General features: G+C 41.7%; 1 protein-coding gene and 1 long non-coding RNA gene across 9 annotated transcripts in view; both read right to left on the bottom strand.

Annotated features, from left to right (window-relative positions):
• The window catches only part of LOC144586361 (uncharacterized), a 140,440-nt gene extending 117,612 nt beyond the window's left edge, over nucleotides 1-22,828 (bottom strand). Inside the window, exon 1 of the long non-coding RNA XR_013541144.1 lies at nucleotides 22,799-22,828. This is a non-coding gene — a long non-coding RNA (uncharacterized LOC144586361). The remainder of the gene's footprint in view (nucleotides 1-22,798) is intronic.
• TTC33 (tetratricopeptide repeat domain 33) overlaps nucleotides 1-24,225 on the bottom strand; it is a 48,025-nt gene extending 23,800 nt beyond the window's left edge. Inside the window, exons 1-2 of one of the 8 annotated variants that reach the window (XM_072992799.2) lie at nucleotides 24,043-24,225; nucleotides 22,274-22,506 (exon numbers count right to left, since the gene is read on the bottom strand). In XM_072992799.2, coding sequence (XP_072848900.2) covers nucleotides 22,274-22,497 — 224 coding nt within the window. In that variant the 5' untranslated portion in view covers nucleotides 22,498-22,506; nucleotides 24,043-24,225. Of the gene's footprint in view, nucleotides 1-22,273; nucleotides 22,507-23,552 lie in introns of all 8 variants that reach the window. The other 7 variants (XM_020783640.3, XM_020783639.3, XM_078384467.1 and 4 more) reach the window with 7 other exon arrangements.
• Between the last annotated feature and the right edge of the window lie 350 nt (nucleotides 24,226-24,575).

The following is a 24,575-nucleotide window of genomic DNA, read 5'->3' as shown; positions in this document are numbered from 1 at the left end:
CAGATAAACAGAAAGATACCCTTGGAAGCTACATCAGGGATGTCTGAAGTTCATACTGACTATAACTGTGTGGGTGAGCTATTTAACCCAGCAGTATGGCAGAAAAACAAGCCACACATCAGACTGAATCCAGCATAAGCTTCCTACAGAGGGTGGAGGAATCTGCAGGCAGAAGGTAGTGGAGGAAGGTGGACACACCCCTTGTCAATCCACGCCTCCTCCTCTTCCTGAAATCCATGTTGGCCTCCAAAGGACTGTGGGACCTTTCAGAACTGTTGAGGAGAGGAAACTGTTCAGCCTTCTGCTGCCAGTAGGAAATTTTTGTCCAGAACTGGGCAGAATAAAGGCTGCATCCAACCCATCATTCATGGACAAAATAGTGCCACAAAACATACAGGACAATACACTCACTGTACAGATATAGGTATGTTACTTTATATCAATATTAATGTCTTGCACGCATAACTCAAACTACATGGAATATCAGGCAAACATTCATTTCCCCACCACCACCACCCCAAAATAAGAAAATTTTATCTACAGTGATCCATAGGGTCCCTCTCAGTTTTGCAGCTGGATAATTATCATTATCCAGCTGCAAAACTGAAAGAGATCCTATGGATCATTGAGCAACCCCTGTTAAGGAGGAACAATATGGGAATCAAACTCCCAACTGCTGGGAGCTATCTAGCATTCTGAAGTACCTGGTACTCATTTTTTTAGATGTTTTGTGTATTTTTAAAACCACTTGTAATGTCAATAGACTGTAGAGATATTTTTTGATAATTCTGAAGCTAGCATTCTTCCTATGCTAAGAATCCATGGCCTCTTGATATTTACATTTATTTCATTTCCTATTATAAAATATTTTCATATTTTTTTCAATTAAATGAAGTACATTGTTATCTTGATTACCAAAAACTAGTAACATTTTTCACATTCTTTATCAGATGGACAACAACCAACTGGGATTCTTTATCAGATGGACAACAAACAACTGATGACGGGCCCTTTCTATGGGTAAGTTTTGATCAGCAGTTTGTAAAGGCCAAACAGGGTTTGTGATGACAAACTTCAAGCTTTGGTGAATTTGAAGAAGAGAGCTCAATATAATGGAAGAGGACTGCAAAGAACTTTCTTTATATCATTTGCTCAGAAAATACATACCGTATTTGCTGGTTTATAAGGTGATGGGCGTATAAGACCACTCCCCAACATTCCCACTCAGAATGTAGAGTTTGTTATATACTTGCTGTATAAGACTACCCCCTCTTCCGCATGTGTGATTCTGCTTTGGCTGCATCATGGGGAGAGTTCCTTTTGCCCCTTTTGATTCCTTTTCAGAGAGAGCCAGGGTTTGCTGGAAGAAGGAACAGCAGAGAGGCGGCAGCCATTATGGAGAGGTGGCAGCCATTTTGAGAGGCAGCAGCCATGTGGTCGCATCTCAAAATGGCTGCCGCCTCTCTGCTGTTCCCGACAGTCAGCTGTTCGGTGCTAGAGTCAGGCTGTTCCCAGGCTAGGAGCGGGGCTCTACTCAGTCTTACTACCAGGTAAGTGACTTCGCTGGGAGAGAGGGAGGGTTTGCTGGACATGCACCCGGCGTACAAGATGACCCCCCCACTTGGAGGCATGTTTGTCAGGGCGAAAAAGTCATCTTGTACGCCGGCAAATACGGTAATCTACTTACTAAGTTCAAACTCCCAATGTGGAACATCATAAAAAGAAGTATGAACAAAAGACCCTCAAAACAGCAGAAATGCAACAGAAAAAGAGAGACACCACCACATATATTCAGAGCTGAATCCAGAGTAAGGTGGGTACAGCTAGGCTGCTGGTAGCAGAGTACTTTTGCCACCTTCCTAACTATCGCCTTTTCTCCCCAATAATATTTATGTGAACTGGTGGATTGCTCAGTGGTTTAGGTATCTGGCTGCAAAGCCAGAGGCTAGGAGTTTGATTCCTGATAAGGGCTGAGCTCAATGATCCATAGGTCCCTTCCAGCTCTCCATTTCTAAAATCAAGAACAAGAAGAGGGGGAGGACTGAGGTCTTCCTCTTAAAAGGAATAGAGGTTGGCACAAAGAAAAGGAAAGGTGCTTTGAAAATTAGGAAATACTGTAACATCTTTTATCAGTGCAGTCTATACATGGACCAAGTAAAAGGAACAACTCTTTTGCTGAACTGAAAAGTAATGTGCCAATTTTTATAAGACAAAGAGAATACCATATCATCTTCCCAATCTACATTCAAATATCTAGGCACATATATGCACACACAGAAGAAGAAAAACAACTTAAAGAACAGTGTTTGAAGATCACTCCTAAAACTATCACAGCAATTTGTTTGATAAGAACATCCCGGTATAACATTCTTAGCTTGATAAGAAAGGTAAAGCTGACTCATTAATTACTTCCAGACCTCTCAACATATCAAGATATATAAAACTGCAGGTGTTTGACTTGATGTCCGTGAGTCTGTTTCAAACAAAGCTCATTTCCTTTTACATCCTGTAGAATAAAACACAAATACACTTTGTGTTGAACTCTTAATTTCTTTTTCTATCACTGTTTTAAAGGATAAGAATTATTTAATCAGCTTTAAAACAGGAGGGAGCTGGAGACAAGCTTTGCTTATTGAAGATGCTTATCTTTTTAATAGGCTGTAATTATATACACAGATGAATGAATGGCCTCCAGCCATGCAGCAAAAGCTAGGCAAATCATCTCTTTACCACCAAAACCAGCTCAGAATGTGACAGGAAGCAGCACACATTATTTATCTGGCATTACTCTTTCTTGAATCACAGGACAATTACAGCAGTGATGAACTTTGATTCTGGGAAAGTCTGATGAAGGCATTTCTGACTGATATAATGGACAGCTAAGTACAGTGGTGCCTCGCAAGACGATTTTAATTCGTTCTGTAAAAATCGTCATCTTGTGAAAAAATCGTCGTCTTGCGAAATTTATTCGTCTTGCAAGGCATCTATCTCGGGGGGGGGACGTCTTGCAAAGCATGGCCATAGAAAAAACTGTCTTGCGAGGCACCATAGGGGATCGCAAAAAACAATCGTCTTGCGGGTTTTTCATCCCCCGAGGCAATCGTCTTACGGGGCACCACTGTATTTAGGATGTTACCTTATTCAAGTGCAGATAGTCCCAAGTCTCTTTCCCAAGGGGTCTACTTCACATCAATTGGTTATGTTTTCTGACCTCACAATCAAAAAACAATTTAGAAGGTAAAGGGCTGAATAGCAAGCTGGCACTGTCCATTTATGAGTGGGAACAGACATTGTACCAAATGTATTCAAATGATATCCGCCCCATATTCTCTGCGGCCTACAGCATCTGCATAAAAACGGAAGGCAACATTTTAACAAGAGAGGAACTTGTAGAAATGATGAATATTGTAAGTTAGGAAGCAGGAACATTTCCTGCTTTCTACCATATTTGTGTTAAGCGTAGGGAAAGGCAGAATCATATAGCCAAGATGAAGCAGAATGTTCACCCAGTCCAACTAACAGACAGCCTCACTGTTACAGTTCTTTTATGTTACACAAGATACAAAGGACAACAGGACACAAAATGTTAACAGATGCTTCAACGTAACAGGCAAGCAAGAATCTTGAGCATGCCAGTTTGAACATCATAGTAAGCTAGGCTTAATGTTGGTCCACCATGCCTGATTGCAACAAACTTTGGACCTCAAGTCTAGTTCCCGTCAGACAATTCAGACAAAGAAACAGCCTTAGGACAAGCCATGGGTTATTTCTTTCGCTTGTCAAGGAACACATAAGCCAGGTGTGATTCCTGTAGGATTCCATCTCACAAGATACAAATAAACATCTGGTATAAATGGAAAATATTACCCAGGGTGTACCAGCACACTGGCTTCTCCTCAATAAGCCCAAGCTCCGTCAAATTCAATTTTGTTATGACATGTAAACACTACTCAATGTCTACTCATGCTTACTGTCTATACAAACTGGCAACTGTTTCCAAAGGTTAGATTGTTAAATTTGGTGGTTGCAACTTACTGTAAGAGCCTGGGAGTTGCAGTTCAAAGCAGAAATGTAACTACAGTGGTGCCTCGCTTTATGATTGCCCCGCTTTACAACAAATCTGCTTTACGACGATCTTTTTGTGATCGCAATTGCGATCGCAAAACGATGGTCTGAATGGGGGGATTTTGCTTTGCGATGATCGGTTCCCTACTTCGGGAACTGATTCTTCACAAAACGATGATTTTTCAACAGCTGATCGGTGGTTTCAAAATGGCCACCAGGTAAATAAAATGGCTCCCCGCTGTGTTTAGGGATGGATTCTTCGCTATGCAGGCAGCGAAAATGGCCGCTGTATGGAGGATCTTCGCTGGACTGTGAGTTTTAAGCCCACTGGAATACATTGAAAGGTTTTCAATGCATTTCAATGGGCTTTTTATTTTCACTTTACGATGTTTTTGCTTAATGGCGATTTTCCTGGAACGGATTACTGCCGTTAAGCGAGGCACCACTGTACACTCTGACAGTTTTTACGCTCACAAACACTGGCTGTAATCATGTTGCGCAGCTCCGCACATGCAACTGGGACGATATAATCATCAGCCACAAATCGCCACTGATTCAAAATGAATAAGCCCTTAATAAAGGTGATCTGGGGTAAAAACAACTTGTACAGAGTGTGACATCACATACACCCCAAGATTCCCAAAGGAAGCCTTTAATAAGCAATGATTTGCCAGTGCTGACATCTTCACTACTGCACACACAGAGCTGTGCAAAAGAATATCAGAGAAGGCCGTATTTGCAGAGTGGCTGCTTTGTCTGCACATGGCTAACACAACAAAGGTTCGTTACCTTTGAGTTCATAATAAATGTAGTTGCCATTTTAACATTCCTGGGATATGTTAGAAAGGAAAGCCAGCAAGAAATGCTACTCTCAGAATATATTTGTATCAATACCCAGTTTTTTCTATTTGTTAGAAGATCTGCTACTCAAGAGACCAAAATTTTACAGAAAATATTACCAGAACATGTTAGAAAAAGCACTAGTCACGTGTACAATTGCTTAAGGAGGAAACCATATAAGAACAAGCACAGAGGTACCATGCTGACTACTAAAACGGGCCATGTCCAATGAAAACAGAGAAACAATTATCAAAAGCTTTAAAAGACTATTCAAATTAATCACTAGTGAGTCATGTCTTGATGTGTGACAACATCCTGACGGTAAAACAATTTCCAAAAGGGTTATTGAGGCACTTTCTTTAATCAATCTACATATTCTGGAAAGATTAGTTTCTTTTAACCTGTATTCATACCTACTTCTTCTTGATTCATGGTGCACCAGTATTTTTTTAAAATGGAAAGTTAAATCTGGTGTGAGAACTTTTTCATGACAGACAACATTGTGGTACGGGGGAAAAACCATTTGAGGGTAAAGAGAGAGAGAATGCTGAAACTGAGACTGTTTTCTTGAAAACTATTTCACTTTGGGTAAATTTCTCTGCTTAAAATCCCCTCTCTCTGGGTAAAGAGTATTTCAGCATGCAGAGTCATTTAAGTGAAAGGGGAAATATTTCACTGATGAAATATTATGGACCAACACGGATATGCTGCTCTACACATGTACTGTACTTATTTTGTAAAGTGAGAATAATAAGACATATACTGTATTATGGGAGCTGTTAGTTTATAAAGCCCTTTACACCTTTCTTTATTGGCATGCAATTCATATTCCAATACTATGAGGTTGTTGCCATGAAATTTACATTAAACAATTTACTTTTCAAAGTCCTCTTGCCAATTTAGTCAGTCAACAGCCCAATATCCTTTTGGTACACATTCATTTAATTTAACATAACATGTGTCAACCTTTAGCCCAATACAAATGTCATGGCATTATCCCAGCACATCAAGGAACTCAAGCAAGTCTCCTGATTCTTCTGGATATTAAGAATTCTCTTCTAGTGATGGTTTGAATTCCAGGCATCGACTCTGGAATACCCTCTATTTCTCTTTCCTTTCCTATCTAGAAAGGATCCCAAAATTCTATTACATTTTACCACATCCAGAAATCAAAACTAGAATGGGATTGTGCAAGCAGGAAGTATAAAACTCTGGGCGTTAGCAAGAGAACCCTGTGCTTAAGTGTTTGAGAGAATGTTATTTTCCTTGTATATCTGAATGGCTGATATTAATCCTGGTTAATGCTGTTTTTTAGGTTTTTGTTCAAGAAGCGGCTACAGATATGAAAGCTTGAACACAAATAGAGAAAACGGGGTGGGGAGAACAGATCACCATTGGCTTCCTTTTATTTCCAAGATTGGAAAAAGTGAACCATTTTGAATTATAAACAATTTTCAGAAGAATCATTAAAATATTTCAGATGAAGGGCATTTCTTTCCTACAACTGATGTGTATAAGATTGAGTGATGGTAATAATTTTCAGATGCTAGAGTACAGAACACCTTCAGTTCTTTTGTCGGTGAAAGCTGTTCTCTTACTCCTGTAATATAATGGCAAGACCTCTGCACAGCACAGCTTTTGACACCAAATCTACTTCAGAATCCTCTGTCTTCTACAATATGCAAAAGAAACTAGATCTATACTTGGAACCACTGACACCAAATCAAGAAAAAAAAAACCGTAGCATGAGAAAGGGGAGAAACATCTGCCTCTAGCTCAGCACTGCTTCGTTTTTTTTAAATTCACAACTATGACCAAAAAAAAATTAGAAGAACCTGTTGACACTACTCAGAAAATGTGACTGATCAAGAACCACTTCAGATACTGAAATTAGTATTCAATGAGTCTTGGGTTTTCCCTTACTTTTACTCAACACTTTTCTTGGAAATGGGTGCTTCCTGTATCTGTTTCACTCTGTGGAGGAGACTAAAAGACTTACATGCAGAATATACAATTGTTTGCTTTGTTCTACCATGACACTGATGTTTTCGTAGGATTTCAACTTTAGCTCCTCACCTGCTTCTCTTAGAAAAACCAAGAGAAGCTACATTTTTGAGAGTTCAGCAGGTGATGGCTCTACTTGCAAATGTAAGAGTAAATTCTGTTAATACATTTATAATTATTGTCTGAATAAACTATACCCTTAAATTCATATGTCAAACATGGTAATCGTATGTAGTAACCAAGTTACCCATTATGTCTATTTCTAAGATACCAAAGTACTTTCAATTGACAAAGAGTGCTTTAAAATAAGTAGTGCACGATTTTCAATCTCCCCAAATTTTCATCCCAATAAATTAGAAGACACAGAGCCCCTCTCTTAGAACAATTATCAGAAATGCTACAAAATTTCTACTCCAGCTGTACAATTGTGCAGCCCGTTCCTTTCTAACAGAAGCACCTTCTCTCCTCTGCCACTTGTGTTGTACTACAACTCTCATGATTCCCAATGAGTAAACCCAATGGCTGTGCTGGTTGAGATGACGGGAGTTGTCTTCTGACATATCAATAGTGCTCTTGATTGGAGTCGCTGTCACTGAAAGGGCAAGGCAATTCTATACACAAAGCACAATTTTACAAAGATCCCCCGGCATTCCTTAAGTATAGGGTTTTTCACTGGTGAAAGGGAATGATAAGAAGCGTGTTCCAGGTACAGGCATGCTTAGAGAGTAGAACTGGGCAGTAGCAGATTATGATTTAGATAGAGAGCCTTCTTGATAGGCACCTTCCCTTTCAGTACTGAAGATACTTTAGATTCTATCCACCAGGGGTGGGGAATCCCAGACCCTGGGTCCAAACCTGGCAGCCCCTGGGGTCACCAGATGATTGCCCTCTTCCTTGTGACACCATCATTTCAAGCTTTCCCAGCTTTTGTTCTCCGATCTGCAAGTATGAAATGTGTCTCCAAACACTGAGTAACTGGCAGTAAGAACTTTTAGTTAAAATATGATGGCACTGTTATAGCAGGGACCAGGATTCAAGATGTAGGACTCACTATCAAGTTGGACTTAGGCTGCACTGGTCTCTCAACTCGGATTTCTCCCCCCCCCATGACTCGGACTTGATTCACAATCCAGAATCCACATGCCCCTCTCTTTTTTTCTGGGGGCGGGGGAAGCTTGTTTTTAATAGGGACTCAGACTTCGGACTCAGGACTTGGTACCAGACCAGAGACTCAGACCCAAAGACTGGCCAAGATGTCTGATTGTTGCTTTTGCCTTGCCCACCACTGGAACTGTAGCCTCTGGTGCCTTCTCAGATGTTGAACTGGGTTCTCCCCAGCTTCGCTTCACTCTCAACTGACACTGGAAGGATCTTCACCCCGAATGGCACAGTACAAGTAACTATAATAATTATAATAACTTGCTCTTGCATTTAACAGTTACTTGGGAAGCAACCAGAGACTGCATGGGGTTCATTCCTGAGAAGCCTTTACGGTAGAAACCAGTTGACACTCCAGTCCAGAAAACCTGCTCTCAGTGGTGACACTCATTTCTTTCTGAACAATTCATCTGCCCTCAAACTAAAGGCATGTTCCCACTTATCCAATTTCCTGCTTTGTAAGAGCGTTCTCTTGTTGGTGTCATTTGACAATTTAGAGCAATGTACAATTTTAATGGCTGTTACATGGGTAGAAAGAAGTCGCTCTTTTAATTTCTGAGGAAAATAATGGCTCATTCTGGATTGCAAGGGCTCTAAATGGCAGTAGTGTTTGTGGTTCTGAAGCACACAGCCAAGATCACCAGCAAACAAGATTTCAAATGCTTTTATCTCTTTTGTATGCGTTTCATAATTTAATTCCCAGAAATTCTTTTACCTCTCACTATATGCATCTCATATTGCTACCAGTGGCATTGTAAATGCATTTCTCTTCTTCTTTTAAACAATTGTTTTATTTGGATTTTTATTGCCTTACAAAAAGTGCTTTAGCAATCTTCCATATGAGCTCATCACCCTGTCTTCCTTAAACTGAAACTAGAATCAACCAAAAGCTATTCAGCTATGAAGGTCTTCTATGACAAAGAAGGAAGGTTCAAGGCTGCTAATGGACTACTGTCATCAATTGAACCAATGTTGCTTTTAAATATCTTGGGTGACAGGGTCTGTCACCATCAAGTTTTAAAAACTGTTCTACAGAACACCTACAGGCACCCACTGAACATTTATTTGTGTTTTCAATATTGTTCTTATGATAAGTTTTAATATATTTGTTTAAAACTTCTTTAATATTGTAATAATTTATTATTTGGCTTCTAACTTTACTACCTTTAAATACTATAAGCTGCCTTGGATAAGATGGCATATTATTATTTTAAATAAATAACTATCAGTTCAGAATAGCTATCGCCCAAGTTTGCTTTCAGAAAAAACATAATGCTCTCCCTGGGCCCCAGTGATCACAGTGAGAGAGATTACACCACCCTCCAGTTATACTGTTTAGATAAGAGTTTCATCCAAGGTATGACAGATTTTTACTTTACTTTTTCCTCAGTCCACATTGAGCCTTAGGGGATCAACTAGTGAAGGGAGAGAAAGCTCTCTTTTCTACAAACTAGGGTGGATAAAAAAATAATTTAAAAATCAATTTAAATCACTACTTACATTTTTTAAAATATTTTATTTACACTATCAAAAACCCAATTTTTTATTTAAATCAAGATCTAAATCATTATTTAATCAGATCCACCCTGCTGAAAACCCAAGCTTCCCAAGACCTTCTTCTTCTGCTTGCATCATAAACAGTAGCAAACATCTGGTCTCCCTAAAGAGCATGAAGGGGACATTATCATTCAAGATCTGGGCCTTTTTATTCTGCTAAAATCTCAGCCAGAACCATGAACTCCCTATACAGTATTTGCTCTTATCACTGCACACCTCTTTCATTTCCTAACCTGTTGTATAATAATATTATACGCTAATAAACAGCTGCTACATTTCCTCAGAGATTATATGGCTCAATAAAAATGGATCTCATTCATAATGCCTTGATGCAAGAAGTGCCAACTTCCTTAACCAATTAAGCAACTCTTAACAATGTCATCCTCTATCACCATCCCCATGTTTAAAAGTAATTTGTATCCAAGAAACAACATTATTTAGTTTCTTCTGTACCTTCCGATGTGCCAGTAGCAAGTGTACCTTTAACTTGACAGATAATATTATTACATATACTGCTTTGTTGTTTAGTTGCTAAGTCGTCTCTGACTCTTTATGACCCCATGAACCAGAGCACACCAGGTCCTCCTGTCTTCCACTGCCTCCTGGAGTTGGGTCAAAATCATGTTGGTCGCTTCAATGACACTGTCCAACCATCTCGTCCTCTGTCATCCCTTTCTTCTCTTGCCTTCACACTTTCCCAACATCAGGGTCTTTTCCAGGGAGTCTTCTCTTCTCATGAGAAGACCAAAGTATTGGAGCCTCAGCTTCAGGATCTGTCCTTCCAGTGAGCACTCAGGGTTGATTTCCTTCAAAATGGATAGGTGTGTTCTCTTTGCAGTCCAGGAGACTCTCAAGAGTCTTCTCCAGCACCCCAATTCAAAAGCATCAATTCTTCGGTGGTCAGACTTCTTTATGGTCCAGCTTTCACTTCCATACATCGTTACTGGAAAAACCATAGCTTTGACTATGTGGACCTTTGTTGGCAAGGTGATGTCTCTTTTTAAGATGCCGTCGAGGTTTGTCATCACCTTCCTCGCAAGAAGCAGGCCTCTTTTAATTTTGTGGCTCCTGTCACCATCTGCAGTGATCATGGAGCCCAAGAAAGTAAAATCTGTCACTGCCTCCATATCTTCCCCTTCTATCTGCCAGGAGGTGATGGGACCCGTGGCCATGATCTTAGTTGTTTGTTTGTTTGTTTGTTTTTGATGTTAAGCTTCAGACCATTTTTTGCACTCTCCTCTTTCACCCTCATTAAGAGGTTTTTTAATTCCTCCTCACTTTCTGCCATCAGAGTCGTATTATCTGCATATCGAATGTTGTTGATATTTCTTCCGGCAATCTTAATTCCTGCTTGGGATTCATCCAGTACTGCCTTTCACATGATATATTTTGCATATAAATTAACTAAGCAGGGAGACAAGATACAGCTTTGTCATGCTACTTTCCCAATTTTGAACCAATCAGTTGTTCCATATCCAGTTTTAACTGTTGCTTCCTGTCCTATACATAGATTTCTTAGGAGATAGATAAGGTGGTCAGGCGCTCCTATTTCTTTAAAAACTTGCCATAATTTGTTGTGGTCCATACAATCAAAGGCTTTTGCATAGTCAATGAAGCAGAAGTAGATGTTTTTCTGGAAATCTCTGGCTTTCTCCATAATCCAGCACATTTTAGCAATTTGGTCTCTAGTTCCTCTGCCTCTTTGAAATCCAGCTTGTACTTCTGGGGGTTCTCGGACCACATACTGATAACGCCTACCTTGTAGGATTTTGAGCATAACCTTGCTAGTGTGTGAAATGAGTGGAATTGTATGGCAGTTGGAGCATTCTTTGGCACTGCCCTTCTTTGGGATTGGGATGTAGACTGATTTTTTTCCAACCCTCTGGTCACCGCTGAGTTTTGCAAACTTGCTGGCATATGCAGTGTAGCACCTTAACAGTGTCATCTTTTAAGATTTTAAATAGTTCCACTGGAATGCCACCACCTCTACTGGCCTTGTTGTTAGCCATGCTTTCTAAGGCCCACTTGACTTCACTCTCCAGGATGTCTGTCTGAAGTCAGCAACCACACTATCTGGGTTGTCCGAGACATCCAGATCTTTCTAGTATAATTCTTCTGTGTATTCTTGCCACCTCTTCTTGATGTCTTCTGCTTCTGTGAGGTCCCTACCATTTTTGTACTTTATCATGTCCATCTTTGCGCAAAAGGTTCCTTTAATATTTCCAATTTTCTTAAACATATCTTTGGTTTTTCCTTTTCTATTATTTTCCTCTATTTCTTTGCACTGTTCATTTAAGAAGGCCCTCTTGTCTCTCCTTGTTATTCTCTGGAAGTCCAAATTCCATTTTCTGTAACTTTTCCTTTCTCCCTTGCATTTTGTTTCCCTTCTCTTCTCTGCTACTTGTAAGGCCTTGTTGGAGAGCCACTTTGCTTTCTTGCATTTCCATTTCTTTGGGATGGTTTTTGTTGCTGCCTCCTGAACAATGTTATGAGCCTCCATCCATAGCTTTTCAGGCACTCTGTCCACCAAATCTAGTTCCTTAAATCTGTTCTTCACTTCCACTATGTATTCATAAGGGATTTGGTTTAGATTATACCTGACTAGCCCAGTGGTTTTCCCTACTTTCTTCAATTTAAGTTTGAGTTTTGCTATAAGAAGCTGATGATCAGAGCCACAATCAGCTCCAGGTCTTGTTTTTGCTGACTGTATAGTGCTTCTCCATCTTTGGCTACAGAGAACATAATCAATCTGATTCAATATTGCCCATCTGGGATGTCCATGTGTAGTGCCGCCTCTTGTGTTGTCGGAAAAGAGTGTTTGTGATGACCAACTTGTTCTCTTGACAAAACTCTATTAGCCTTTGTCGTGCTTCGTTTTGAACTCCAAGGCCAAACTTACCTGTTGGTCCTTTTATCTCTTGACTCCCTGCTTTAGCATTCCAGTCCCCTATAATGGCAAGAACATCTTTCTTTGGTGTCAGTTCTAGAAATCTTCATAGAATTGGTCAGTTTCAGCCTCTTCAGCATTGGTGGTTGGTGCATGAACCTGGATTACTGAAAGGTCTGCCTTGGATTCATATTGAAATCATTCTATCATTTTTGAGATTGTATCCCAGTACTGACTGCTTTTCCCACTCTTTTGTTGACTATGAGGGCTACTCCATTTCTTCTACAGGATTCTTGTCCACAATAGTAGATAATTGTCTGAATTGAATTCACCCATTCCTGTCCATTTCAGTTCACTGATGCCCAGGATGTCAATATTCATTCTTGCCATCTCCTGTTTGACCACATCCAGCTTACCAAGGTTCATAGATCTTACATTCCAGGTTCCTGCGGAGATCGGACTTTCCTTTCACTTCCAGGTGTGTCTGCAGCTGAGTGTTCTTTCGGCTTTGGCCCAACCACTTCATTAGCTCTGGAGCTACTTGTACTTGTCCTCTGCTCTTCCTCAGTAGCATGTTGGACGCCTTCCAATCTGAGGGGCTCATCTTCCAGTGTCATATCTTTTAGCCTTTTGTTTCTGTCCATGGAGTTTTCTTGGCAAAGATACTGGAGTGGCTTGCCAGTTCCTGCTCCAGCTGGATCGTGCTTAGTCAGAACTCTCCACTATGACCTGTCCGTCTTGGGTGTCCCTGCACGGCATAGCCCATAGCTTCTCTGAATTACTGAAGCCCTTTCGCCACGAGAAGACAGCAATCCATGAAGGGGTACATACTGAATTATAAAATTCAGAGGAAGGAGCAAAGGAAGGAAGTATATGCTTGGGAACTGCAATTCTCAAGAAGCATGATTTGAAATAAACAAATTATGCCAAATAATTACTGATTAAGAAATCTTAAGAGACTTCTCTTCCTTGTAAAACTAATAAAGGCTTCCTTGTAAATTTGAGAAACAATAAAGTGGAAGGATACAAAGTTGTTAATGGATTATGTGCCTTTCAATATCCTCACACTTAAATCGATGTTAGGAACAGGGAACAAATGATGAGAAGAAGAAAAAATGGAGAGGGAAACAACAGTTATCCCAAAGATACTAAGTGAGGAGGGAGAGAAATGTGTGAAAAATCTGGGAGAGATATGCACGTTTATAATTAGATTCTGGCAGAAATCCAGTTGTTCAATGAAGTACATCGCAAAAGAATATGTCCATTGAATCAAGAGAGATGTTGTGAATCAACTCCTCTGCAAATTTCATTGATTCAAATCAGTCTACTCTAACCGCAACTTGCTATGCTAAATAAGTTGCAGTTAGATTAGGTCCATTTGAATCAATGGAACATATGGCAGAGCCAACTCACTAAATTCCCATTGATTCAATGGGCCTACTCTAGTGTGATTTACTATGCTAAGAAACAAGGTTTTGGCTTTAGAATGCTATGTTTTGAACATATATAGCTTCTTCTTCCCTCTGCAAGGGTGGGGGATTAAGATGATCCGCCCCCGGAGACTAATGGATCCGGATGGTTTCCTGAATGCTCTGGGGGAGTATCCGTCTGATATGGTTGGCGCTCCTGTCGAAGCTCAGGTCACCCTATGGAATAGGGAGATGACCCGGGCGGTTGACACGATTGCGCCTAAGCGCCCTCTCCCTGCTCGCCGAGCCCAGACAGCTCCCTGGTATACTTCTGAACTGCGGGCGATGAAGCGAGAGGGGAGACGGCTAGAGCGCAGGTGGAGGAAGTCCCGCTGGGAATCCGATCGAACACGACTTAAGAGCCCATTATTGGGCCTATTTCGTGGCAATACGGCTGGCGAAACGGCAATATTTCTCCAGCCGCATTGCTTCCTCAGAATGTCGTCCAGCAGAGCTGTTTCGGGTGGTCCGGGATCTTCTTCAACCGGGAAACCCGGTGGAGGTCCCGGACTGCTCATCAGCTCGCTGTGATGAGTTTGCTATTCATTTTGAGGAAAAAATCGCTCAGATTCGCAGTGGGCTGGACTCCACTGTTACTGCAAAATCGGAAGATGTGTCCAGTGTGCCGTGCTTAGGTCAAACTTTAATGGATGAGTTTCAATTGTTGAGACCCGAGGATGTGGACAGGGTGCTTGGATCTGTCCGTTCTACCACCACGCCGCTCGACCCTTGCCCATCTTGGCTAATTAGAAGATCTGCCAGGGGGGTTCGCACTTGGGTCCAGGAGGCCGTGAACGCCTCTCTGAGAGAGGGAGTGGTCCCTACCGCCTTGAAAGAGGCGGTAATTCGACCACTCCTTAAAAAGCCTAACCTGGACCCAAGGCTGGTGGTCAACTACCGACCAGTGGCGAACCTCCCTTATTTGGGCAAGGTGTTGGAGCGGGTTGTGGCCGGGCAACTCCAGGCGCTGCTGGATGAAACGGATTTTCTGGATCCATTTCAATCGGGTTTCAGGCCGGGTTTTGGTACAGAGACAGCCTTGGTCGCCCTGTATGATGACCTTTGCCGGGAGAGAGACAGGGGGAGTGTGACCCTGTTGATACTCCTGGACCTCTCAGCGGCTTTCGACACCATCGACCATGGTGTCCTTCTGGATAGGCTGGCTGGGTTAGGAGTTGGGGGCACTGTTTTACGGTGGTTCCGCTCCTTCCTAGCTGACCGTGTCCAGAGGGTGGTGCTGGGGGACAGTTGCTCTGCCCCATGGCATTTATGTCATGGGGTTCCTCAGGGCTCGATACTGTCCCCCATGCTGTTTAACATCTACATGAAACCGCTGGGAGAGGTCATCAGGAGGTTTGGGCTGAGGAGTCAGCAATATGCTGACGACACTCAGCTCTACCTCTCGTTTTCCACCAATCCAGGTGAGGCAGTTTCTGTGCTGAACTCGTGTCTGGACCTGATAATGGACTGGATGAGGGTTAATAAACTGAAACTCAATCCAGACAAGACGGAAGTGCTGTTAGTGGGTGCTTCGCCGGACAGGTTGGAGGGCCACTTCCCTGTCCTGAATGGGGTTACACTCCCCCTAAGGGACAGGGTCCGCAGCCTGGGGGTGCTCCTGGACCCCAGTCTAACTTTGGAAGCTCAGGTGGACTCGGTGGCCAGGGGCGCCTTCCTTCAGCTGCGGAAATTATACCAGCTACGGCCCTACCTGGACGAGTGGAGTCTCATGACAGTTACACATGCACTGGTAACATCTCGTATTGATTATTGCAATGCGCTCTACGTGGGGCTGCCTTTGAAGACGGTCCGGCGACTGCAACTGGTTCAGAATCGAGCTGCGCGGCTGGTGAGTGGTGGGGCCGCCAGAGAGCACATCAAGCCGATTCTGTATAATTTACACTGGTTACCAGTTGCTGTCCGGGCCCAATTCAAAGTGCTTGTTTTGACATATAAAGCCCTAAACGGCTTGGGCCCTGGATACTTGAAGGACCGCCTCCTTCCATATGAGCCTACCCGGCTGTTAAGATCTAGCCAGAGGGCCCTTTTGAAAGAGCCATCCCTCAAGGAGGTAAGAGGGATGGCTTGTAGACAAAGGGCCTTCTCGGCAGCTGCCCCCAGACTATGGAACGCCCTCCCAACTGAAATTCGCCTGGCGCCGACACTGATGATATTTCGGCGCCAGGTCAAAACCTTCCTGTTCCAGAAGGCTTTTAATTGAAATAACATTAACTGTGGGTCTTAATGATGGCAATTTTAATTGTATTTTAATTGTATTTTAATTGTATTTTAATCATTTTATTTTATTGCATTGAATTTTAATTGTTGTAAGCCGCCCAGAGACCTTTGGGTAGAGTGGGCGGCATATAAATTAAATAAATAAATAAATAAATAAATAAATAAATTTATAATGCTAAGCAACAGGAATTTGGCTGCTGTGAAGTAGGCAAAACTTGGAAAAGTAAGTTTTTGGACTAAAGCTCTTAGAACTGCTCAGCCAATGTCACAATAGCCTGCTAATTGCAGGATTTTGGGAGATGTATTTTAAATTACATTTTAAAGTTATTTAAATAACATCACTACATCAGACAAATGAACGTCCTTGACAAGAAATGAAACAAGGTCTTGCACGATGCTGCAGATCGCTGTTTGCTTCAAGAGGTTCCGGTTTGAAAGAATATAGTAATATACCATGTTGTTTATTACTTTTAATTATGTAATGGTGGTGGAGTTTGCGAGAATTTATTTAAGCAAAAAGACAAACTGGTTATATAATGGTACTAATGTTATGACTATTTTTGTGCTGTACCTACAGTATTATTATCTATGAATAAGTCATGTTACTACATAATCATAATCATCATAACAATACTACCCTAGTTGCATCACTTTCAATCAAAGCACCAAGACAGGCCTGCCACCTATCTCATCTTCTAGTCACCTCAGTAGCACAATCTCGGCCCTTGGCTTATGTACAATGACTAAAAGAAAGCTGATTTACCATAAAGATGATTTACAAAGAATACACATTATAATAAAAATTTTCAACATTTCTTTGATCAAAAGGGTAACAAATGGCATAAAACCGAACCACAGGAATACAACTGGTGGTGCATTAATGAGTAGTAATTGAGTACTGTGATTATGCCAACAGAAATAAACAGTAACATAATGGTGATAGTTGGAGCAGAGTACTAACAAAGCTAAAATCATAGTCAATACACAAACAGATCTCACTTGAAAAATGGCAGTAATTAATCACATATTTTATCAAAATTAACTCATTTATGTTAGAAGTAAAGAGCAAAATCTTGTTTGTCTACTGCAGTTACTATGGAGAAAACCAAGTAAGGACTCCAGAAATAAACCATCGAAATGAACTGAAAACTCCTGGTACCCCTCCCGTCCCTAGAGTTTTGCTCTGGGAAGCCTTTGGGGGCCAAGGGATGGGGGGGAGGCCTCGACAGTCAAAAATCACTCCCAGATTACCACCCCCAGGCTTGGAACTGCCAGTAGCAATTCAGTGATGATTTCTGATTATTAAAGGCTCCTCCATATCTCAAGATCTGAGGCTCCCAAAGGCTTTGTCATGGCAAAAGGGAGCTTTAGGGAGTTCTGGAACCGGAAACGGGGAGATAGGAAGCTTTTAATTCATGTAAATGGATTATTTCAAGCACCTGGATCTGGTTCACACTGGCACAACCACATGGATAAGATTTTGTGCAGTAAAGTGCTGAGAACACCTGGAGAAAACATTTGATCCAATTCACATCCAGCCTCCCTTCCTGTGCCAATTATTAGATCATCCAGTCTTTTGCCTGGAGGGCAAGATATTGTAATAAAAACACTGGAGAGAGAGATGAGTTTGTATAGAACTAAGGATTTATTTGATACAGAACGCCACTAAGAGAAACACAAATTAGATGCCTTTAGATGCAGCAAATTATGACTTTTACAACTATGCTCCTATGTAAGGTTGGGCCCCTCCGAAATCTCATATTGAAAATCTGAAACACCCCTTTTCTCCTCGAACAACTGCATCATTATTTGTAAATGACTGATCATTAAGTGATATGGAAAAATTGTTGCATTTAGATTGCCATGAGAATCAATCCCTCAATTCCTAAATCCAAATAGGAAAACTTATGGATTTCATCCCCATATAAAACCATACCAGTACAAATAAAGGAATATGCACTAAAGATTGTTCACAGATAGCATTTGTGCCCATCAAAACTAGCTTGAATTGATAATAAATCCTGATAGAGGGCATGCAAGGACAGGGTGACACCTTTTCATATTTGGCTTACATGTCCAAGAGCATTCAGGTTTCTGAAGAAGCTTCATAAGATTTTGGTAAAAATAGCAGGCCAAACCATTTTACATTGTGCTTGTATAGTTTCCTTGTTCTTAGACAACAATGAATTATTAGACCACAATGACTTCTTGTCATTTTTATTAACAGCTGGATAAGCTAAAATTGCATAAAGATGGAAAACCTTAGGAGGACTCAACGTTCTCACTAAGCTGCATGTGTGTGCGCACATAGAGAGCTCCATCAGAGCTGTGCACCAGTAGCTGGTTTTGGATGAAACACCAGCCCCCACATGCACAGGGGACAAGCCTCCCATACACTGGGGCCAAAAATTAGAGGGAACGTTGGAAGGACTCTTTGCAGGCAAATGGAATGCACATGAATGGCCACTGGCTTTGCGAGAGAAATTGACATTTGCCATGAAAACAGCCTGAGGCAGAAATGAAAGAGAACCTTGTCAACAATGTCTGGTCCCAGGGTGGATTTGATTTAAATCAAATTGATTTGCATCAATTACGATTATAATCAAACAAATTGGGATTTTTGATGATTTAAATGTAAAAATCTTTTTTTAAAAAAATTAAATCAAGTTTTAAATCATTTTGATTCAAAAAATAATTGATGCTGATTCACCCTATCTGGTCCCCATTTTACCGAGTTTAGCCCTCCAGCTTCTTAAACAAAATTCTGGACAGGTGATGTTTGAATCCCCTATAGGTACCTCCTTGTATAACTGATTCTTTATTGGCATTGTGATTTCCTGTGATGTACATACTTGAATATTACTTAAGCAGTAATGGAAACGAAATGTCACATTTCATCTAAGTTATCACTTTTTAAAATATGCTCAATGACGTATGTTAAGCATTGTATTAATAGTGCTATTGCTACTCTGAAATTTCGCCTTCGGTGCCACTATCAATATTCAGTAGGTTCCTACCTCCACAACACATACTTGTATATACACTGCAGCTAAATTATCTCAACAAATACATTATAATTCACAAAACCTCACACTGAAATAAACCTGCCTTTATGCTGCCACAATAATTCTGTCTTTTATTTTGTTTTTCTTATGCAGAAACAGTCTAGCACAACTGTCTCTTTGAAAACTACTAAAATCAACCAATCCCTACAGCGCCTCCCTCTTTAGGAACCGCAGATAATGCCATGTTACAATGGTTTCTACCACCATCTAGAGGCTAATCAACATTACTACCAAATAAAGACTAAATTAAACAGAGTTGTAGTTTTGGAAGAGGTTAGTCTGGGCAAACATACTTGGCAAAATTCAAAGAACCAAAACAAAACAAGACAAAAACATGTGGCACCTTAAAGATTAACTATTCTATTTTAATGTCAGCTTTTGTGGATGTGTCCATGTAAGCTCACATTGAAACAGAATAATTAGTATTTAAGGTGTCACATATTTTTGTCTTGTTTTCATTCTTTGGACTTTACCAGAGTTGTAAACGTGCTTTCTTTTAAACATCCTAGCTCTGTCTTGACAGGCCACTTTGTATCTGTTGCATTTTCAGTTGAACAAATGGTTCAAGTGTACACATGCAAATATAAAATGTGATCTCAATAAACAATGCATCACAGAAGTATGGTAACTGGAGAGCTGTGATCAGCTAGTCTCCTGGTAAGTGTATACTATGGAGCATAAGTGAGAGTTGTAATATCTGAGATTACCTTGAAGAACACATTTTGCACAGAAGCCTGCTGCTTATGTATGCCAATGTTATGTGCAACAGCATAAACCGCAGTGAAAAACTGCCGCTGGTTATGGTGTCAAACACGGTAGCCCTCATTGCATGCTAGTTGAGTTATTCAACATGTGACTTGGAATGTAAGTGGTAACTACCTAACTAGCAGTAACTTGTCAGTGTGATTAACAGCACTGCACTTATATTAGCATATAAAAACAATAGGATTTTAGAGGATTTTTGTGACCGAGCCAATCAATATCAGTTCTTCCTTTTTCTCAATTTTTTTCTCAGTTTAAAATCAAGAGATGTTTGTTATTCAAAAGGAACACAGGAGATACTCTACAAAAGGCATTTAATCTTCATTTAATCCACTTTAATCTTCATTTAAGCCATTTAATCATTTAATGCAATTAATCTATGAAAACCAATTAATTGTTAAAAAACGCTAACCTTTTATAGATTGAGAATTGGCTGAGAACCAGGAAACAGAGAGTAGGTGTCAATGGGCAGGTTTAACAATGGAGAGACGTGAAAAGTGGTGTGCCCCAGGGATCTGTCCTGGGACCAGTGTTTTTCAACATGCTCATCAATGACCTGGAGATAAGCAGTGAGGTGGCCAAGTCTGCAGATGACATGAAACTTTTCCGGGTGGTGAAGACCAGAAGGGATTGTGAAGAGCTCCAGAAAGATCTCTCCAAACTGGGAGAATGGGCAGCAAAATGGCAAATGTGTTTCAATATAAGAAAATGTGAAGTAATGCACATTGGGGGGGGGGGGGGTCAAAACTTTAGTTTTCAGCTAATGGATTCTGAGCTGTCCATGATGGATCAGGAAAGAATCTTGGTGTGCTGGTGGACAGCTCGATGAAAGTGTTAACCCAGTGTGCAGTGGCAGTGAAAAAGACCAGTTCCATGCTAGGTATGATTAAAAAGGGGATTGAAAATAAAACAGCCAACATCATAACATTGTACAAAATGCTGGTAAGACCCCACTTGGAGTACTGCATACAGTTCTGGCTGCTGCACCTCAAAAAAGACATCATGGAACTGGAAAAGGTGCAGAAGAGAATGGCTAAATGACTGGGCTGGGGCACATTCCTTATGAGGGAAGGCTACAGCATTTGGGATTCTATAGTCTAGAGAAAAGGCACCCGAGGAGGGACATGATTGAGACGTATAAAATTATGCAGGGGATGGATAAAGTGGATAGAGAGAAGCTCTTTTCCCTGTCACGCAATGCTAGAACCAGAGGACATCCACTCAATTTGAGTGTTAGGAGAGCGAGAGCAGACAAAATATACTATTTCTTTACCCAGCGTGTTGTTAGTCTGTGGAACTCCTTGCCACATGATGTTCCGATGGCATCTGGCCTAGATGCCTTTTAAAGGGATCTGGACAGATTTCTGGAGGAAAAATCCATCGCAGGTTGCAAGCCATGATGGGGATGTATAATCTCCAGGCTTAAAAGGAAGGTACCTCAAAATGCCAGATGCAGGGGAGGGAGTATCAGGAGACAGCTATCTAGTAGCCTCGTGTGCCCCCAGAGGCATCTGGTGGGGCCACTGTGAGAGACAGGAAGCTGGACTAGATGGGCGCTTGGCCTGATCCATCAGAACTCTTCTTATGTTCTTATCTGTGTAAATGTAGTTCCAATTTTACATGCAGAATCAAAACACAAAACGGTTTTGCATAAGCAAACAGAATCACTGCCTGCCAATATAGCAAGCACCCGCTGCTCTTCACTGCTGGCAAGCAGAACTGTAGAAAGTGAAAGACTCACCAGACAGTTGCAGATAAACTCTTAATTCAGTAAAAAATGACTACAATTAAACCTAACATCATACATTTTTACAACCTACTGAATCAACAGGATTTACACAAGCCAATTCATTCAGTGAATCTAATCTGTTTATAGTAGATAGAGTGGACCAGGACTCTGGAGAACAGGGTTCAAATTCTCACTTGGCCCTGGAAACTCACTGGGGCAGTGGAACTGGTAAAACCACTCCTTAAATATCTCACTTACCCTATTAGGGTCGCTATAAGTCAGTTCCAGCTTGACAGCATAGCACAGAACACACACATACACAGTTTAAGTTCAAAAATTAACCCATTGTGTCATGACACTTGGAATATTGTGTAAAGTTCTGCTTGCCATTCATGAACTTTTCATTTTTTGACCCTAAGTGAATGCAGGATTCAGAATACATTCTTTAGTTAAAAACTAGAATTAGCTCACAGGAGATTTTAACAAAAAGCATCCATACCTTTCGTTTTCAGCCAATGCTGCACCTTCCTCCTTTAGACATTTACTTTTGGCCAAACACTCTTCCAGCAGGAGTCCCTTTTTCCTTTTAGCTTCATGAACCCAATCAACATCATCATCATCATCCACAAGACCCTGCTCATCAGCAGCCTGAGCTTCAAATTGCTGAGATGTTGCTTTTGACACCTTCTCACCAATCTTTCTCTTCCACCCAAAGGAAGCCATCTGAGAAAACTGAAAAAAAGGTGAAAAGAAAGGATATTCTCAAACACTTATACAATTCTAGTTTAGCATACAATACAGAATCAGAGAATAACGGAAGAGGCCTACAAGGCCATCAAGTTCAATACGCTGCTCGATACAGGAATTTGAATCAAAGCAGATCTGACAGATGGTTGTCCAATTTTTCTTGAATGCCTGTATCATTGGAGCACTTATCACCTCCCAAGGTAATTAGTTCAATTGTCATGCTGCTCTAACAGTTAAGAAGTTTTTCCTGATATTTATTTATTTATTTTATTTATACCCCGCCTATCTGGCCCACCGGACCACTCTTTAGTCCAAATTATTCAATCCAAAATATTCAGTCTAAATCTGGCTTCCTGGAGGTGAGCCCATTATTAAGTGTCCTGCACTCTCTGGGATGATCAAGAACAGATCTTGCCTTCCTCTGTATACCTTTCAAGTATCTGAATATCTTTCAGGTATTTGAAAAGTACTATCCCATCTCCCCTCAGTTGTCTTTTCTCAAGGCAAAATGTGCCCATGTCTTTCATCATAGGGCTTGATTTCCAGCCCCCTGATCATTCCTGTTGCCCTTCTCTGGACTTACTCCAGTTTGTTAGACACCACATGAGATCCTCCTCCAAACCATCAGCAATTCACAGATCCCGTCCATGCCCACAGACCGAACTAGAAAAAGCACAGATCTTCCATTCTATGTCACTGTAGGCCCAAAACAGATCTGATCTGCAGATCCTCGTGTAGCTACACGACTTCTGCGTCCAATCCTTATGAAACCACCTTCAAACCACAGATCCCATCCCTGCACACAGACTGAATGATAAAAATGAGGAATCTCTTGAGGCAGGGGATCATCCGAGTGCAGTAGAATGGGCCTGAGGTGTGAATCCTCTTGAATTGGGGAAGAAGGGTGAGGGTCAGGGGTTTGCTTTTAGAAATGCTCCTCTTCGGAAAGGGGACTTGGGCTTATAGTTCACCCTTCTAATCTCAGGACAGGAGGAGGTCCCAGGACGAAAGAAGGTGAGATGGCAGAGCACCTGCTTTACACGGAGAAGACCCTCGGGGTTCTACTCTCAGCACCTTCAGGGACGGCTGGAAAAAGTCTAGCCTCAGACCTTGGACAGACGTCACCACCACAAGCTAGCACTGACGCTCTGGGGCTGGAAGGCCCAATGGTCACCCTCGGGGTCAGGCAGCCTCCTACGTGCCTCCTTAGCAGAGTTCCCGGCGACCCCCTTCCCTTCTCCAGCAGGGTCAGCTCACCTCCGGCTTAAGCCCCGCCTCTCCGGAAGCAGCACACCGGAAACGGCGTCGCTCTAGGAGGACGCGCCGTTGAACTCTACGGTACCCTAGTTCCGGCCCAGAACGGAAATGCTTTTCTACTTTCCGTTGCCGACTCGGAAGACGCACACAAAGTAAAACTTTCCATGAAAGACCCCGGCAGCGCTCTGTGCCGACCTTAGCCGCTGTGAGCTTTTACCGGAAACCGAGTCTGTGCCTCTCTAGCATTTTCGACCTCTTTGGCACCTTCAGGCGACAATCGGCCCTTCTAGCTATCAGGATCTCTCCCCGCGTTGCCCTTGGATACCTGGCAGTTAGCAACACGCTGCCTTTCCCCCGTTCCCTGTAGGCCCTTTTCGTTTCTCAGGCGGCGTTTTGGTTTCCTTCGGCTCAAGCCCCACCTCTCCGGAAGCGACCACACCGGAAACTAGAGCCGACAGTCGTGAAGCGGTGGCACTCTATGGTCGTGCCCGACCGCGGAGCGTTCTGGGTGCTGTAGTTCTTTTCTATAATGGTCTGGAAGACGTTCTTGGTCGAGAACGCGAGGCTCTTAGTCGCTTCGATGCCCAGTGTGAAAAGAATGCGCAAAATTCCTTGTGCTTAAATGCACACGTTCCCTAACGTGGAGAGGGTAACGTGCGCAAAAACTTGCCGGAGGTTACAGTGACTTTTCTGACGCTGCGCCCTCTGAAAAGATTTTGAAGCCGCTTCACTAATTGAGAGGGAGAAAAGTTACGACGAGCGAGTTTTCAGCGAAACATTCGGAAGAGCTGGGAATG

This window comes from Pogona vitticeps, chromosome 2 (genome assembly GCF_051106095.1).
Source record: "Pogona vitticeps strain Pit_001003342236 chromosome 2, PviZW2.1, whole genome shotgun sequence".
Lineage (NCBI taxonomy): Eukaryota > Metazoa > Chordata > Lepidosauria > Squamata > Agamidae > Pogona > Pogona vitticeps.
The sequence above is the reverse complement of the archived record's forward strand: the minus strand, read 5'-3'. Positions and strand labels throughout refer to the sequence as shown.